General features: G+C 41.7%; 1 protein-coding gene across 1 annotated transcript; it reads right to left on the minus strand.

Annotated features, from left to right (window-relative positions):
- Positions 1–14,745: 14,745 nt before the first annotated feature.
- Positions 14,746–16,970, minus strand: LOC117696059 (preferentially expressed antigen in melanoma-like protein 7). The gene is given in 3 exon segments (XM_034486661.1): positions 14,746–15,313; positions 15,592–16,182; positions 16,645–16,970. Coding segments are annotated over 3 exon segments (1,485 nt in total).
- Between the last annotated feature and the right edge of the window lie 2,463 nt (positions 16,971–19,433).

Consider the following 19,433-nt stretch of genomic DNA (forward strand, 5'->3'; position numbering starts at 1 on the left):
TGCTTGGTCTGGCCTGTGCTGGTTTTAAATCCATAATTCTCTCTGATGCTATGATTTTTCTCCAAAGTATCCTAGTTCTCAAAGTCCACATCCAATTGCTGCCAGAGATGGGATGAATACATCCCACTGGGAAGGCATCACGAGGAACTCTGAAGCTTCAGCCACTTGTTGGATGGTGATTGTGCTTAGCTTTCCAGGCCCTCAAAGAAAGCAAAGAAAATCAGCTTCCAAATTGTCTACAATCTTTATCTATCCATCTACAGTGCATGGATTGAGTCACCTCCCCATCATTAGTTATTGACATCAACCTTTGATTGTGACCCTTACATGTCTTTTGGAGAAGGTGTTGGTAAAGTTCCAAGCTTGAGGTCTGCAAACTACAGAGATAACAGAGTGGGAAAGAAACACTAAAGTCACTTATCCTTCAGTAGCCATTGACATGGTTGGTGACCCTTTATAAAATAAAGAGACTAAGAGGTGGAGATTATAATTCACAGGCTGAAGGCAGGAGGCTCACTAGCTCCATGTCATAATTGATTACTTCTACAGCACCAGACCAGCTATCCTGAGACCTGCAGAAACTAAAGGAAGATCAAAAAAAAAAGTAACAAAAACGGAGCAGATATTAAGTAATATTTAGATTTTCCTGTTTGAATATTTAATAATAACAAAAACCTGGATTCTTTCTGAAACTTTGAAGACATACTGATTTCCTTGAAAAGAGCAGTCCATGTATCAATCAGAAGATAGAAATATCTTTTTCTTGGTGTTGTTGATTTTGTTTGGAATTTTTTTCTTCTTTGAGACATGGTCTTATATCTGTTTTTAAACTTTCTATATATATTTGGCTGCCATGAAACTTAGCTACTATCGAGCCTCTGCATTTCTGTTGCAGTCAAGAGTAGGTATCAGTAGAGAGGAGAGAGCAAGACTGTGATTGTGATATAATGAATATTAAACACACACACAAACACACACACATATATACATATATATACATATATATATTTATGTATATATATACACATGTATGTGCATATATACATTTCTTCCTGCAAGTTTGAGGACATCCTGGGTTTGATTATAATAAGAGGCTATTTATCAGTGAGCAAATGCAAATACCATTTGTGTTTTGGTATTTTGTGTTTGTTTGCTTGTTTTACATCATTTATTTAGTTATATAACTATTTATTTATTTAATATATATGAGTACACTGTCTCTGTCTTCAGACACACCCAAAGAGGAAGAGGGCATCAGATCCCATTATAGATGGTTGTGAGCCACCATTTACTTATTGGGAATTGAACATAGTACCCCTGGAAGAGCACTCAGTGTTCTTAACCACTGAGCCTTCTCTGCAGCCCCTTGTTTCGCCTTTTTAAAAAACATATGTAATATCCAGCTATTTTGACACTCACAGCCTCCCTCTGCCTCCCTGTTGCTGGGATTGAAAGCACACCAAAGAATGCCAGGCTTAAACTGACAGAAAGATCAGCACTCAAGGCACTTGAGTAACTCATATCTGACATTCCAGACTAGAGTGCCGAGAATGCAAGATCACCCTGACATTCTTAGTGAGACTGTCTCAAAAAAAAAAAAAACAAAAACAAAACTAATAAAACAAAAAAATTCTACAGAAACCACAATAACCCAGTTAATAATTAGATGTAATTGGGAACACACTTGGATATTCTGGTTAAACAGGCCTCAGGTGGCTGAGGTAGGAGAATTTCTGTGAGTTTATGGCTTGGTGATATTTTTTAAATTAATTTACATTCCAGCCATTGATTCCCTCCCCGAGACCCTCATCTAATTTTTTTCAGTGTTTCCTCCAAAAGGGTGCTTCACCCACCCCTAAACCTTCAGGTATCTCTCTTCTCTAGGGCCTCAAGTCTTTCCCACTGAAGCTATATCATGTAGTCCTCAGCTATATATATGTACTGGGGACTTTGGACCAGACTGTGTATGCTGCCAGGTTAGGTGGCTCAAGCTCTGGGAGCTTCCAGGCTTTCAGGTTAGTTTAGACTAGTGGGATCACCATAGGGTTGCCCTGCCCTTCAGTTTCTTCAATCCTTCCCCTAATTCAAAGGTAGAAAAAGCTCTAAAGACCAAGAGGCACTTAAAGAAATGTTCAAAGTCCTTAGTCTGCAGAGAAATGCAAATCAAAATGACCTTAAGATTCCACCTTACAATAATCAGAATCACTGAAATCAAAACCTACAATGACTGCACTTGCTTGTGAGGATGTGGAGAAAGAGAACACTCCTCCATTTCTATGGGATTGCAAACTGGTGCAAGCACTCTGGAAACCAATCTGGTTGTTTGGCAAAAAAATTGGAAACATTTCTACCTGAATAGGCAGCTATACTACTCCTGGTCAGATACCCAGAAGATGCCCCGCCATATCACAAGGACACTTGCTCCTCTATGCTCATAGCAGCCTTATATGTAATAGCCAGAAGCTGATAGCACTCAACCCAGATAGCACTCAACTGAAGAATGGATATAGAAAATATCATTCATTTCCATAATGGAATAAAATCCAGCTAATAAAAAATGAGGACATCAAGAATTTTTAGGCAAATGGCTGGAACTAGAAAATATCATTCTCAATGAGTGACCAAAGACCCAGAATGACATGCATGGTGTGTACTAATTGGTAAGTGGATATTAGCCAAAATGTACAGAATGTCTAGGATACCAGCAAGGCAAATTTACTTAGAGAGACTCATCTTAAAAAAAGAAGAACCACCAAGTAGAAAATTATATGAACAAAATTTCAAGTGAGGACAAGGCTAGACTAGGTTGCATGAGATGAGGTATCCTCATGGAGCTGAGGGACTTACTTCATCTGGACACTGGAAACAGATCACCATATTCAGGCAGGGGAGGGTTGTAACTCCAGGCTTCAAGAGACTGAGGGTTTCTCTGCCTGCTCTGACTCTTTATATACCTCTCAGCTGTATCCTCCCTTTATAGCCACACCCTCCCCACAAAAGTAGGTCTCTGATTAAATGTTGAGTCTCCACCCACTTCCTTATCTTCAGATTTGGATGGTGTAGGTAAATTGGATCAGATCTGTACACAGGAAGATTCTTAGACGAGAGAGATAGTTAAGAACTTATCTATTGAAACCAAGTGGTTGTGCCTCATGTCTTTAATCACAGCACTTGCAAAGCAGAGACAGGTGGATCTCTGAGTCTACAAGCATAGGGCACTTATCCAAACTCTTTCTGACTATATATTGTGGTCAACTCTCAGGACATGACCTTCTGTTGTGTGCTCACACAATTTATAGCAAGCTAGTCTGAGGCCTGTGAGTATCAGCGTGGGCATGATTCAGAACATGGCTGGAAATCATAGCAATGGCTATATCAGACCAACATGATGCATGTAGGAAGGTCTACTGCATCCTCCATAAGCACTTCTCCTCATCCCGGTCCCCACCCATTGATTCCTACGTGTACTCCCTGCTCCAGCACTTCATGGAAAATGAGATCGAAAAAACAATGTTGGAAATTCTTACTCTTCTCTCCTGGGTAAGGCTTTCCCAACATTCATATTTGTTTGATTCCTTCTTCTTTGTCTCACCATATAGCCCAGACTGGTCTTAAAGTCAAAACCATCCTGTCTCAGTGTGCATAGTCCATAGCTACCCACAGAAAGAGAAATAAGAAAGGACAGGAGGGAAAGTGATGTAAGCAGAAGGGTTCACTGGCATGTCTTTCTCAGATTCACAGTCTCTCAGAGTACTCTTGTGTAGTCACATGACTCCAGAGCTGCTTATGGGAAACTTACATGTCTTGGTTCACTTTCAAATTTCAGACGCAGTCTGGGTGTGAAGCCAGGTGGTCACTACTTCACAGAACTTCTACCTCACTCTCCAAATTAGTATCCTAAAGGCCAATGTCCCAAAGGACCTTGTAACAACTTCAAAAGTAAAGAGTAATGCCATACATTTCAGAGAATCTCCTCAGTCTGTGCTTGGCAGACTCAATGTGTGGAAAGCAAGAACCCATGTTGTTAGGCCTATGACAGTAGGACTGTCTCTTTTGAGGACCTTTATTGGTGATCAGTGTCTTTTTGCCACGACAAGAGGCTGCTCACATCACCTTCTTTTGAATAACCTTTCCAAAGGGAAATGAGATTCAAAGGAGCAGGGTTTGGCCCCTGGTGGGACAAAGGTTAATTGTACCTGGGTCAGTTCTTATGAGAGTCTCCATTTGCTGAGACTGATGAGTGTTTGGACTTGATACCTCTAGAGAGTACAACAGGGCACACTGAGTCCTCTATTAATGCAGAGCAGGGACTCTGGCCTTGTGGTGGTGCCTGGGATGGGGGAGACTTATACTTCCTAAGGCATAGCATGAATATATGGCACCTGAGTGCTTTACCAGACCCCTCTGACTCAGACATGTCCCTATAGACAGGTGTGCTGAATGATTTCCTGAGATCCTGGATGCACAGAGCCTACAGGCAACCCAAGGCAGCCCAAGATGCAGAAACCAGTAGCTTCAATCAAGTCCTCTCAGCAGGCAGATACTAGGCAGGAAGCTATAGCTGTAGTTTAACCCTGAAGAAACCACCAGGATTGGCAATTGGCTTCAGGAGATGCCATAGAAGCAGAAGCTGGCACAGGAATCTCACAAGCACTTCTTGGTAAGTTTCTCTCAATAGCAGCCTTATTACAAGCTGAGCTCAACATTGCTCTGTAAGGCAAACCAATACATGGGTGCTATTAGTGGAAAAGAGTGGGAAGAGCAATCCAAACCAAAGCTCAGTCCTGGTCTCCTACTGTCTGTAGGGCCATAGTTACTTCTTTATCAAGCAACCTTTAAATGTCTGCTTTATTAAAGCATCCTTTCACTTGTGCCTGCTTCAGGAAAATATTCTTCACGTGTCTGCTTTACCAAGATATCCTTTCAGCTGTGTGCCCCAGCAAAACATCATGTGTTATAACTAACTTTCCAGAGACACTAGTTTCTACTTCAAAAGGGAGATAGATGCAGGGATATCCCAGAGTTGGAGGTCAGCCTTTTCTATATAGCAGTTACCATTACAGCCAGCACTAAACAAATGAACTGTCAAAAAAAAAAAAAAAAGAAAGGAGAAAAACCAAAAACCAGAAAAAGCCAAAATAAAAAAAAATATACTTTTTAAATAAAAAGTACTTGTGAGTATTTAATTACAAGATTTTTCCTTGCTGCTGTGTATAAATAAAATACTGCTTAGAAATCATCCTCAATTTAATTTTACTGTATACATCTGTATATATACATTTATTTATTTATTTATTTATTTATGCAATCATTCATTCATTCACTAAATTGCTGGAGTAATAATCTCATTTATCACACTTTAATTTTTTTCTTATATTTAATCATGTGTATGTGTGTCTTTAATGAGAAATGTTAACATGGATCAAAGATCCCAGAGGCCAAAGAAGTAGAATCTTTCTGGATCTGGAATTTTAGGTGTTGTGAGCTACCTAATATGGGTGCTGGCAAGTTAATTTGGGTCCTTTGAAAGACTAGCCTGTGCTCTAAACATGTGTGTGTTTGTCCATGCCTGGTTTAGCACAAATTATTGATATCAACCACTTAGTTTCCTGGATGGATTCTTCTGAGACATGCTTTTTTTAGTAGGAGACAAGGACACCATCTGTATAAATGATGTAAATTTGAAACTGCTTTAAATGATCCATAATCCTTTGGTATTTCTGGGTCAATTAGGAGAAGCTGAGAAATTGCCTTGAGAAGGTATGACCTTGAAGAAATATTTTCTCTTTAGAATGTCTGCACGTGGTGCTATGTGAGAGCATGCAGCTGCATTCATCTTGGTACTGAGACACTTCTGGCAAACCTGGAGTTTTTCTTTTGATTATGGCTAGCCAAAGTCAAAGGGGACTGAGATTGGTGTGGGTTGTCTGTTCCAATGAGCAGTAAGAGCAAGATAATCTTGGTAGCTGGAATTTTTCCCATTCCCAATTAACTTTGTATGATGTTTGAATAAACTAACTAGAGTGAGCTAGCTAGGTGTCAGTCTTCCCTGAGAGGCTGTAGCCCTCTGTTCCTTCAGTAATGAAGGCTTAGCATCTTAGTGAGTTTCTCTCTCTACTGTTGCACCTATGACCAAATTCAATTAAGTCCATTTGGAGACTGCATGTCCAGAACTGCTGCCTCACAACAGCAGTTGCAAGCCATCCTCCTGACTCAGCCCTCTTGAGTACCTATCTAGTACAACTGAAGAATGACAGAGCATCCAAGTCAGCTACACATTACAGGAAAGAATGCACAGTTGTGACGATGTGTTTGTCACAAAGTCCTTAGAAAATATTTTTAGGAGAATCTGTGTCTATGTCTAGTGTCAGGAACAGAGCAATGCCAATGGGACACTCACTCAGGACCATGTGTATCACATGCAAAGAAAACTCAGCCAGGTGTGTTGGTTTACAACATTCATCCTATCACATGGAATGCTGAGGCAGGAGTGCTGGGAACTGGGGTTTTACATCAACCTTAGCTACAGATCAAGACCTTGCCCGAACACAAGTTAAAAATGAGTAGATAAATAGCTACTAAGTTAATGAACAAAAACCTTATATTGGGGAGTGGTTTAGTTAATGGGCACTTGAGTTCCACTCTAGTTTTAGTTTTGTGGTTTTCCCAAAAGGAAATCATTCAGTCTAGACACTATCCTATCAATGCATTGAGATCTGCCTGTTTCTTACTCTGAAGTAATGAGATTTTTGTGAGTGAAATGTAAACATGGGGATTTGTTTGTTTGTTTGTTTCTTTCTTTCTTTCTTTCTTTCTTTTGAGGCTAAGAGTATCTATAGAGCTCTGTTTGTCCTAGAACTCTCCCTGTAGTTCAGGCAAGCCTCTTACTATTTATTTTTTTGCAGGGCAGAAAAAAGGTTTATATTTTCCTCAGGAAAAAAAAAACAGAAGTTAGGGAAACATTTATAACCCACATCAACTTGCAGTTGGTTCCAACCCTTTTGAAAATAACTATTAAAAATATCAGGTGCTCTAAGCAGAATGAAGGTGTTCACTTCAGACAGAATGCACATGGAAGATGCTTGAAGATTGCATGTTTTTCCCTGAGAGATGTGTAAGACAAACAGAATTTGCTGAGACCATCTCTCCAAGCAGCCCCTCACTCTTCTCTTTGGAAGATGTGCCTCAACTATACATCTAGTCAGCACTCAGACCACATGCTTCTTCTTCCTCTAAATCAACCCCATTTCCAACCACTTGAGCTCTCCAAATCTCCATGGCCCTGCACTAAAATACCTACTAAGATCCTGTCTGTACTTCCGCTTTCACACCTTGTGAGCTGGGAAGTCAGGCTCCTAGTTAAAAAACTTCCATGACTAGATTATGAGAGGCTAACCTTTTAGTCACCTTAACTTATAGGGTTTATTCAACTACATAAAGTGCTCTTATGTCCAAAGAGATGAACATACATAAGCAAATTTGATTCATGCCTATTGTTATCTGCAGCACTCACTGAAGTTTTAGGGGTAGGTGGTGAGAGTTCTAATGTAGATAACTAAAATGGCCAGTAAAGTGCACAGGGAGGAAATGTAGATGACTGTATCTGCAGGGGAACAAAGCATAACAAACCAACATGTAAAGGAAGGAGAGGAAATAGAGGTTAATTCAATAATACAGAAACAGTACAGAAATTCAAAACAAAGCTTAGCGATTGCTAAGTATTCACTAGGAAAAGGAAATACATATCTATCTTAGTGACACCAGGCTTAAACTATTGTTAAGCAAGTAAACTCTGTGAACAGCACCATGGTTAAGATTCTGGCCTACATTCCCAAACTGCTTTACAATTTAGTAAGTCAACAGGTGATCAAATGCTTTACATCTGCCTGTGATCCTTAAATAAAAAAAAACAGATTGTGTAGTTAAACCTGCAGAGTTATAAATTTGATTTGATCTGCTACAACCAATCCACACATACCACTGGTTCTGCATATACACTAGAACTGATCATGGCAAAGTTTTAAACTATAGTGAACATTGCTTCATTCAGATTGTGACTTTTCAAGAGGTAGCACTTTTATCATGTATTTTTTTCATTGGTCACAATCCTGTAACCACTTTCTTTCTGCAATGTAGAACTACATTGTAACAATCCTGGGCAGCTTCCAGTTCAAATTCATAGATACATTTATTTTCACAGGAGCATGCAGTTTGGTAGCTGGAGTTTTAAAAGTCTTCTATTGTACTCACAAGGCTATCTTATTAGATATGCCAGAAAAGTCTCTATTCCAGGAACACAGGCACAAGCCAGCAGTACATTTCTGATGCTGCCTTCTAGGTCCTGCATGTGGAAGAACGTTACAAACCCATCCCAGCCCCTTTGTTTGATGTTGTGGCCTTAAACTCGCTTGGGGGACACTGTGTTGCGGCCTGCTCCACCTCAATGCTTTGCCTCAATGCTTTTGGGGCTAAGTGCTCGGGTCAAGAGAGAGAGTGGGGCTCTTGGGGCAGGAGATGCGAATAATGGAGACAAGACAGGGTGTGATCAAGTCTCTTACCAAGTCTCTTTTCTCATGTCTCTTTTTATCAAGTCTCTAGTCTCTTTTATTGAATCTCTTCTCAAGTCTCCTTTATTGAAGAGAATTCTGAGGTATTTATATGCTTTTGCCACGTGCCTTGTAGGCGAGTGGATACCACGTGCCTTGCAGGTGTTGATATGACATAAACCTTAGAGGCATCTATAGCGTGGATAGCACGTGCACCATGTGCCTTGCAGGCTTGGATACCACGTGCGCCTTGCACACATGTATGGCCTGGATAGCACGTGGACAGCACGTGAACCACATGCCTTGCTGGCGTGGTTACCACGTGTGCCTTGCAGCTGGGGGCAGTAAACAGTAACACAAAATATGTGGGATATCAGAGTGTGCTTCAGCTGTTGTAGACCATTGAAAACCAAATCTCTTATCAGGGTATATGGTTCCAGATGGCTGCAAAGATAATCTAGCCACTTTCTGCTAAAAGTCTGCTCCCAACAGTTTGACAAGCCAGTACTATTTCATCCTTACAAGAACATCTGTGATACATTCTGCTAATGATTCAATGCAGCTTTCTTGGTTTATACCCTTTAAGTGGTCACAAAAGCATCAAAAGGTATAAGTCACAATCCAGCCCCAGTTTGTTATGCCATCTTTGAAAACATGGACCATCACTGGAGAAAATGATTTAATATTGTCTTCAGGTTTTGTTTCTTTGTTTTTGTTTCGATTTTTGTTTTGTTTTTCTTTTGGGATAGTTTATTTACATTTCAGATGTTATCCCTTTATCCCATCCCCCCACCCAAGAACCCTCTATCCCATCTCCCCTCCTCCTGCTTCTATGAGGATGTGCCCTCACCCACTGCCCCACTCCCACCTCCCCATCCTCGAATACACCCACACTCAGAGTCCAGCCTTCATGGGACCAAGGATCTCCTCTCCCACCTATGCCTGACAAGGCCATCCTCCCCTATATATATAGCTAGACCATGGGTCCTTTTCTGTGTGCTTCCAGGTTGGTGATTTAGCCCCTGGGAGCTTTGGTTGCTTGGTATTGTTGCTCTCCTCTTTGGGCAGCAAACCCTTTCAGCTCCTTTACCTCCTCCAGCTCCTTCTAACTCCTCCATTGGAATCCCCTTGATCAGTTCATTGTTTAGCTGTCAGCATCTGCCTCTGAATATGTCAGACTCTGGCGGACCTCTAAGGAGACAGCTATACCTGTTCTTCACAGCATGCACTTCCAGCCATCCACATCAGTGTCTAGCTTAGGTGAAGGTACATGGGATAGATACCCAGGTGGAATGGTCTCCAGATGGCTCCTCCTTCAGTTTCTGTCCCATGTTCTGTTTCTATATTAGCTCTGCCACTTTTATTAGGTAGAAGTAAGAATGAAAAGTGGAACAGTTTTTAAGCAGTCAAGGGAAAGGATGTAACACATCCAGGATCCATACGCTGTGCTGCTGCTATGATGTCAAGGATGCTAAGCAGGTTGTGTTGATGGATAACTTTAGTCTTTTTGCAGAGTGCATACCTGGAGGGAAGCCTGAAGGGCTAACATCTGCTTATCAGTGAGTAAATACCATGTGTGTTCTTTTGTGATTGGGTTAACTCACTCAGGATGATATTTTCTTGTTCCATCCATTTACCTAAAATTTCTCAAGTTCATTATTTTTAATAGCTGAGTAATACTCCATTGTGTAGATGTACCACATTTTTTGTATCCAATCCTCTGTTGAAGGACATCCCAGTTCTTTTCAGCTTCTGTCTATTATAAATAAGGCTGCTTTGAACATAGTGGAGCATATGTCCTTGTTATATGTTGGAGCATCTTCTGGGATATGGTATAGATGGATCCTCAGGTAATGCTATGTCCAATTTTCTGAGGAACCGCCAGATTAATTTCCAGAGTGATTGTACCAGCTTGCAATCCCACCAACAATGGAGAAGTGTTCCAGACAACCAAATAACCCTATTAAAAATGGGGTACAGACCAGACAGTGATGGTGCATGCCTTTAATCCCAGCACTTGGGAGGCAGAGGCAGGCAGATTTATGAGTTCGAGGGCAGCCTGGTCTCAAGGCCAGAGTGAGTTTCAGGACAGCCAGGACTACACAGAGAAACCCTGTCTTGAAAAACCAAAAAATGGGGTATAGAGCTAAACAAAGAATTCTCAACTGAGGATACTCAAATGGCCAAGAAGCACCTTAATAAATTTTCAACATCCTTAGTCACCAGGGAAATGCAAATCAAAATAAAACTGATATACCACCTCATATCAGTCAGAATGGCTAAGATCAAAAACTCAGTTAATAGTAGATGCTGGCGAGAATGTGGAGAAAGAGGAACCCTCCTTCAGTTTCTGACCCTTTGCTCCCTTGAGTATTTTGTTACTCTTTCTGTCTGTGGCACTGGAATTCACTATGTAGACACAGCTGGCCTCACATCAAAGATTATCTTGCTTCTACCTTCAAGTTCAGTAATGAAAGACATGTCTACCATATTGTTCTCATGTGTAGGTTTGTCATGACTTTAAAGGCTCACAACTTCAAGTATTAGAGTACTAAAATATTTTTTATTTTATTAAGTCAGAGTCTTATGTATCCATGGCTGGCCTCAAACTGACTAGGTAGCCAATAATTGTAATGGCCTGCTCTGTTCTGCAGGACTGGGCCTAGCAAGAGAGAATGTGGGGCAAGTGACATGGAGAATGGAGACAAGACAGGGGGGTCTGATCAAGTCGATCAAGTCTCAAGTCTCATTTATTGTCTCTCTCTCCTTTATTGTCTCTCTCATTGTCTCCCGTATTCTCTCTATTGAAGGGGAATCTAGGGTATTTATAGGCTTTTGCCACGTGCCTTGTAGTCCCATGACTAACATGTGCCTTGCAGGTGTGGATATGACATAAGCTTTACAGGCATGTATAGCGTGGATAGCTCCTGAACCGCATGCCTTGCAGGCATGGATACCAAGTGCGCCTTGCATCTGGGGGTAGTAAACAGCAAAACAAAATATGTGGGATATCAGAGTGTGCTTCAGCTGTTGTAGGCTGTTGAAAAACAAGTCTCATGTCAGGGTATATGGCTTGAGATGGCTGCAAAGCTGATAGTCGCTTTCTGCTAAAAGTCGGCTCCCAACAAATAATGATCTGTCTACACTTGTCAACTTCCATGTTGTTCTGATTTTTCATTTATTTCAACACTTCTGTTCAAAATGATAAGAAATGGCCAGTAGAGATGGCTGAGTGTATGAAAGCCCTTACCATACAAATCCAAACGCCTTGAGTTTGATCCCTACTGTGGCAAAAGATAACTGAAGTGCAAAAAATGTCCTCTAGTGTCTACATAAACATCATGACATGCATAAATCAATACTCACAATGCAGTAAACACACACACACATACAGAAAGAGAGAGAGAGACAGAGACAGAGACATGAGATTAGAATTGCAGTCTTAACATCCATCATACTGTGTGGAAGACAAATGCCCATTTTCTAAAAGGTATCTAAAGGTCACTGGCCCAGCAGCAATTCATAAAACACCATTAACAGAAGACAATATCAACACAAACACAGTCAAACCATCTTTGGTCAGGGGCATCTCTGTCTATAAACTGAAGGCCTGGAATCAGCCTGGAATTAGGCTTGAAGACAGCAGTAGGCCTAACATGCATGCTAGCACAAAGTCTTAAGTCTCTGGGTAAAAACACTAGAACAGATGGCTAGAAGCTATTGTAAAACAACAGCTTTGGTAGATAGTTGCCAGGTTCTAGTCATAGACCTTGTAGATAGGTGACCTTGGTAGATTGTACCAACTTAGATTAGGACAAGTGAATCATAGGCAGAGTCATAGTGTCCTGTCCCCTGAATCTTAACCCAGCTGACACACTGTTCTGGAAGATATCTGTACTCTCCCTGAACACCTACACTCCTGTTTCATCACTGTCCCCACACCTGCCTTTTTGTGTATATAACCCCTGTGTGAAAAAGTAAAAATTACTGTTTGATCAGCCCATAGACAAGCCCTGTTTCTTTGCATCCTTACCTGCCACCCCCCCCCCACACACACACACTGGTCTCTTTCAGGTGACCTCCCCAGACCTCTGTTTAATGTCCTGTCTTAGGAAAGGGTCTCCATCATAGCAAAGATGCCTTCTCTGAACCAAGGTTCCCTGCATGAACATCATGTGCTTTGTAACTGCTGAGCCATTTTTTAGGACCTCTTCAGTTCACGTTTTTTACTTTTGTTCACATTATAAGTGAGGAGGAGGTGCTTCAGAGTTTCTAATGTTATATGGAACTCAGCATTCACCTACAATGCTGGGACTACTACCATATTTTTTTATGTGGATGCCTGCACTTTACATAGCACCATTGAAGACCCATGGAAGTAAAAGTTCAATTTTGGCAGTCAGTGTTCCCCTTCTATCCTGTGGGTCTCATGCATGCATCAAACTCAGATTGGTAAGCTTGGCTATGGGTTCCTTTGCATGTTGAGCAGTCTTGGCTACACATACTCATTTCCTTTTAAACTATTTTTATTTTCATTCATGTGAAGGTGTGTCTGTGTGAATACATGCCGGCTGTGTATTGCGAGTTGAGGCCAAAAAAGGAGATCAGGTCCCTGGACATGGAGTTACAGTTAGGAACTGCCGTGTGGGTGCTGGGAATCATACATAGGTCCTCAGTACTCTCTACTAATGAGCCATCTCAAACTCCAGGGTTAACTTTCAAATGCCTTCTTCTGAAAACTGGCTTCTAAAATATTATAGAGATGGGAAAGGCAGCACCTGTTGAACCTTTCTGCAGAAGTAAAATTCCTCTAAGAACAGAACACACACACTGCTTAGTGCTGATTAATACACATTGTAACATACCCATTGCAAAATAACAGGACCAAAAGTGTTGCAAGCAGACTTTTAGCAGAAAGTGGCTATCAGCTTTGCAGCCATCTTGAGCCATATACCCTGACATGAGACTTGGATTACAATAGCCTACAACAGCTTAGCATACTCTGATAACATCTTGCTTTCAATACCCAGGACTTTCCTTGGGTGTGTGAGATTAAAGGTGTGTGAGATTAAAGGTGTGACTTAGAGATCAGATTTAGAGAGAAGAACTAAGGACATGACTTAAAGGTGTGACCTAAAGGCATGGCTCAGAAGTGAGACATATAAAAGGCAGAGAACAATTTGGAGTAACAGAGATTCAGACACTAGGAGTAGGAGTAGACATTAGACACTCGGAAGAGAACAGATTGAGTACAACTAGGAACTAGGAGGGGTACAACAAGGAACTAGGAACTAGGAACTCAAGACTTGGGACTTTGACTAGGAAGAGAGACTGAAGAATAAATGGGATTGAAACACACTCTGTCTGGTCTCCATTCTTCGAGTTCATTCTCACTCTCTCTCATGCTGAACTCTAACCCTCGGGGACCAGAGGGGCCCGCTTGGGCTGGGATACACTGGCTGCCAAGCACGGAGTGAAGAGGGCCACAACATTTTAGGCCGCCCAAAGTGGGGCAGCCTAGGCCCCAACATTTTTTTTGGCACCCAAACGTGGGTCAGTGCAGTTCTCAACACAAAAGTACACTGGGATTTATCGGGGATATTACCCTGACCTATTATAAGTCTACAAGGTTCCTCTTCTTATTTTTGTTATTTAATTAATTTGTATGCAGATTATGTCAGCATGCTATATTTGTGTACCAAGCATTTGTCTAGTTCTTGAGGAGGCCAGAGAGCATATCAGAGACAGAGCCTCTGGAACTATATTTACAGATGGCTGTGAGATGCCTGGTGGATGTCAGGAATCACACTCAGGTGTCTGGTAGGAGAAGGCAGTGCTGTTATATACTGAGCCACCTCCACCTAGAGTTTTAATAACAGGTATTTATTTATTTATTTACTTATGTATTTATTTAATTAACGATGATTACTGATTTAATACAATTGTAGTCCATTTGAGAATTAAATACAGAAGTGACTGGTTGAACATCTAGTCTTGGACAGATGCACATATTGAAATGCACAACTGTATGATTCCATTAGTTATTTCTCATCATATTTCCACTCTCTAGATGTCAAAGTCAGCCTATTTGTTTCCAACACATTGAATAATATAAGAAGGCATGTGTTCAGGAGCCCCTTGGTCATAGACTTGTCCCTAGAGTTTCATTTCTTAGTAACCAAAAGCAACCTTCTCCTATTTACTGCCAACAATGGCAAAGTCTGGTCTCCATGTTATAGATACAGCACCATGAACACTGAAGGCATATCTGAGAGGCAAAGGAGACAAACTGGGGCTGCCTTAAAGTACAAAGTGTGTTCATAAGCTCAGAAGAAAGCTGGAAAAATGTCTCTGCTCTGATGACAGAACCAGTTTCATAGCATTCCAGAGGGGCAGGGTAAAACAAAATATTCAGCTGCTTTAGGTCGGCTGTGTGATGCAGAAAGTTCCTTAGGACAGCCATGGAGATGTCATTGTCATAGAAGTTGAACTCGATGAGCTGAGAGCACTGACTCAGGGCAGGGAAAAGTGCACTGAGCTGAGAGTCTGTCATTCTACAATGTTCTAATTGCAAGGTCTTCAGAGTGTCTGCGACTTTTTCTAGGAGAATTCTGAGAGGCACAAGACTCAGATCATACAAATTGATACCTGCCAAATGCAGATGTTTGAGATGATGGAGGCTCTGACACTGGGCAAAGGACTCCAAGTCTGACTGTGAGAACTTGCAGAGAGTAATGGACAGGAACTCCAATGGGGTCTTCAGACACCTGAAGAGAGACAGTGAGACGAGTTTGGCATTGAGTGACAGGGCTAACCTAGAGTAGGGGACACCACTTATTTGGGGTCAGTGTCCCTGTGGGATGGCAGTGAGCATCCAGTGCAGCCTGTTGGAGTCTTCCACTCAGGTCACACCATTCTAGGTTGTTAACAGTGACCATCATGATAAGACATGATCATTATTGCTAAATCTACAATGGCCACTCATCTATATGGGAAACAAGAACATTTGCTGTGGAATCAAAAAGAGCTCTTCCTCCTTCCTTACCGAAGCAATTCATTCAGGTGGTCCTTGAGAAAGTAGACATCAGTCATGTTGAGATGCTGGAGACAGTTGAATTTGGAGAACTGAGAAATGAACTTGGTGACTCTCTTCTCCTGTGTGTCTGTTGACGTAATTAGAAAATTAAAGAGATTCTCATGTACTTCTGTTAGAAGGAGTTTACGAAGATGTTTCATCTGACCCAGGCAAGGTGCAAAGCATGCCAATGTGGACAGAGTCCACCCTGTATTCAGTTCTAACTCCTCAATGCACTCTGGCTGGAAAATCTTGAAGACTTTCTTGACTGTGGACATAGACAATCCCCTTATCTGCATCTTCACACAGCACAGGTGCAGGGAACCTCTTCTCTCCTGTGCCCACTGCAAGAGATAAGTTTGGTATTCATCCAGATCAAACTCAAGGTGAAGGTCAGTGACCACCTTCAAACGTTGCCTCAGTGCATATCGATGAGGGCGTGTTGGTATTTGCTTTTCACACACAGTCTCTGCTGAGCGGTCTCCATCAACTGGTCCAGCTGAAACATCCCAGAAGTCATGGTGCACATTCCTAAGGTCTAGCACTTGAAGCTTCTGTCTTCTGTGGGTAAAACAGGTAGAAGTGTAAGGAGGATTAGCCATTAGCCAGCTTTTTCTAGACAACTTTCTTGTTAGCTGCTAGCTTTTGTACTCTGTCTGTCTGTCCTCTACAGATTTAAGTTTCCAGTGCTGGGTCTCCATATAGCAACTCAAGCCTGCTGGGCAAGGGCCTTAACTGCATTTGGAGATCTGCCCTGCTTCCTCCATTTGTTACTCTGGACTTCTGCTGTTCCTATGTCTATTACTTGGTAGAGATACAGGGTCATGTAGCTACATGGGTTCCAAGGTGTACTGCATACTTAATGGACATTTGATACAAGGACTCAACAGCTGTCCAGGACTCTTTAAGATGATGCCAACAGAAGCCTCTGATATACCTTTGACCCTTATTCTTCATGAACCCAGATGTCCTCCTCCCTACACATAAATATATGCCTTTTGGCATTACATGGTTATTGCTTACCTTGGGTGAAAATTTCCTGTCAGCTGCATGTCTACACCATCCAGCACAGCTTGCAATATCATCATGTCATGGAATTTCATCAGTGCCCCCACAGGGAGGCAGGGAAAGGGCCAGGCTGCCACCATTGCCTTCAGTATCTTTGTGTGTCTGCCAATGAAGGCTGCCTTGAAGAGTGGTGGGAAGAACACTCTCGGCAGCTTCTGCAGAGCAGACATGGCCAACGCTTCATTCTTCAACAGGCTCTCTACTGCCAAGCTCTGGAGTGTGTGTGGGACCTGGAAGCTCATCTTGATGAATCGTTAGTCAGAATAGACCTGTTGAAGCATTCAGAAATCCAGTTTTCAAGATATGTCTTGGGAATCTGTAAATCCCTGCATCAAGGAATCACCAAAGTGCCAGAGTCCCTGCTTTGGCCACAGTGTGGAACTCAGCATGTCCTGTTGTAACATCTGGTGGTCACAAAGCCAAACCCTTATCACTCTCTGCATATGGGGTCTCTCACAAGAATCTGCATCAGTGCACAAACTAACTATTGGCATATGAGGTAACAGCCACTTGTCCTTGCTCCTCTGAATCTCATTCCCTTTTGAAAAGGTTGGTCATTGGCAAGCAGTCTGATCAGCATCTTTTTGTGACAAAGCATGCACTGATCATATTTGGAGTTCCTCAAGGAATGGCATTGCCATTGTGTAGTGGTAGCACATACCTTTATTCTAAGCACTCAGAAGGCAGAGGCAAGGAGATCTCTGTTAGTTTGAGGCCAGCTTAGTCTACAGAGCTAGTTCTAGGACAACTAATGATATACAAAGAAACCTTGTATGGAAAACTAAAAACTAAAGGAAGAAATGTAGAAAGGAAGGAAGGAAGGCAGGAAGGCAGGAAGGAAGGGAAAAAAAAGGTGCCTAAGTGTCTGACAGACTCTGTCTGAAATGTAAAGCCAAACCTCATGGGTCCTCAAAGCAGCCATGACTGAATGAGAGCATCCAGAAAGACTGTGAGTCTGAGGTGGAGATGCCAGTGTAGGGGGCTACAAGGGAGGGGATTTCCCATGTTCATTGAGGTCTAGGAAAAGAATGACTTTAGGAAAATCATCTAGATTTGTTTCCTTTTTAAAATATGTTGTTGCCTAAAGTGGAGGCTACATGAAATTGGGCATAGTTCAAAACCTGAATGGAACTCATTTTGTAGCCTAGGCTTGCCCCCCCCCCCTCGCCATGGTCCTAACTGTCACTGGGAGGATTAGAATACTCTGTTTTAGCAACAACACCTGGCTAGTGCACTTTGCTTGTAAAATACTGCATAGATGCCAGGTGTGGTAGTAGGAGCCTCTAATATCAGCATTTTGGAGGAGAAGTAAGGAGGATTCTGGGGAAACTTAAGCTACATATTATACTTTCACGCCTCTCCTGAGTAGTAGATTTGGAATAACATATGATAGGAAATGTCTTAGGAGAGGTGGTTTAGTAGTAGGGTTTTTGGTGGTTTGAATATGATTGGGTTTGTCTCTTGGAATTAAAGATATATACCACAATGCCTGGGCATAGTTTATTCATGGTCACTATGCCTAAAGATCTGGATCAAAAGAGTGTGCCTTCCAGCCTCAAAATCTGGATTACATATGTGCCCTCCATTTCTAGATCATATTTCTTTCCAGATTAAAAGTCCAAACTACTCCTTGTTTGACTGCAAACACAAAAAATAAGTTTAGCTGGGTGGGATCTTGCTCTGAGATCACCACTTTCCTTAATCTCCTTAAGCACAGGATTAAATTCTATTTCATGCCCTGGTGCCCCTTTATTATTACCTAAACTATATATTTTGTGGTTTTCCTTTCTAAGCTTGCTATAATTGATAAAAATGCTCTTTGTGATAGTAAGCCAGAGGACAAAGTCTATGCTGGCCTTTGCTGAGACTTCCTTTGTCAATGCAATTAATCTGATTCTCTTCACCTTAGCCTCAGCCTCAGGCAGACTCTTCAGACAAGGGCAAAAGGCAGCCACATTCTTCACCAAAATACCACAAAAATGGTCACTAGGCCACATATTAAAATTCTTCTTTACTGAAACCTCTTATGGCAGGTCTGCACAGTTCAAATGACTCTCAACAACCAACTCTTCCATATTCCTACTAGGATAGCCCATTAAGCCCCACTTAAGGCATTCCATGACTTTCCAGATGCAAAGTCCAAAAAATCCACACTCTTCCAAACGAAAGCTTAGGCCTATGACAACAATACTTGAGTCCCAGGTAGCTATTTAGGCTCTTAGGTTTCTACTGCTGTGAATAGAAACCATGACCAAGGCAACTCTTTTGAAAACATTCAATTTGGTCTAACTTATAGCTTTAGAGGTTCCATCCATTATCATTATGATGGGAGCATGGCAGTGTCCAGCCAGGCAAGGTGCAGGAGGAGCTGAGATTTTTACATCTTTATTTGAAGACCATTAGGGGAAGACTGGCTTCCATGTGGTTAGAAGAAGGGGCAAGACCACATCTCCTAATAGTACTCAAATGAACCTATTAACATGAAAGTTCCAGTGCAATGTGAATTTCTCATTAACACCAAACCAAATAGAAGCAAGTTATCATCATTTTCATCGTCATAATTATCAAGAGAGAGACACATATTAATTTGCCCTATTTTATTTTAAATCCAGCATCTTGAAATGTAGTTGAGTTGGTAATATGCCTGTCCAGACTGTGAGAGGCCTGCTGATAGAGGAGAGTGAAGAGTGACTTACCTGATCAAGATACTGGTGAGAGAGGTCCTATTCCCAGTGAGGTCAGGC

This window comes from Arvicanthis niloticus, unplaced genomic scaffold (assembly GCF_011762505.2).
Source record: "Arvicanthis niloticus isolate mArvNil1 unplaced genomic scaffold, mArvNil1.pat.X S10, whole genome shotgun sequence".
Taxonomy (NCBI): Eukaryota; Metazoa; Chordata; class Mammalia; order Rodentia; family Muridae; genus Arvicanthis; species Arvicanthis niloticus.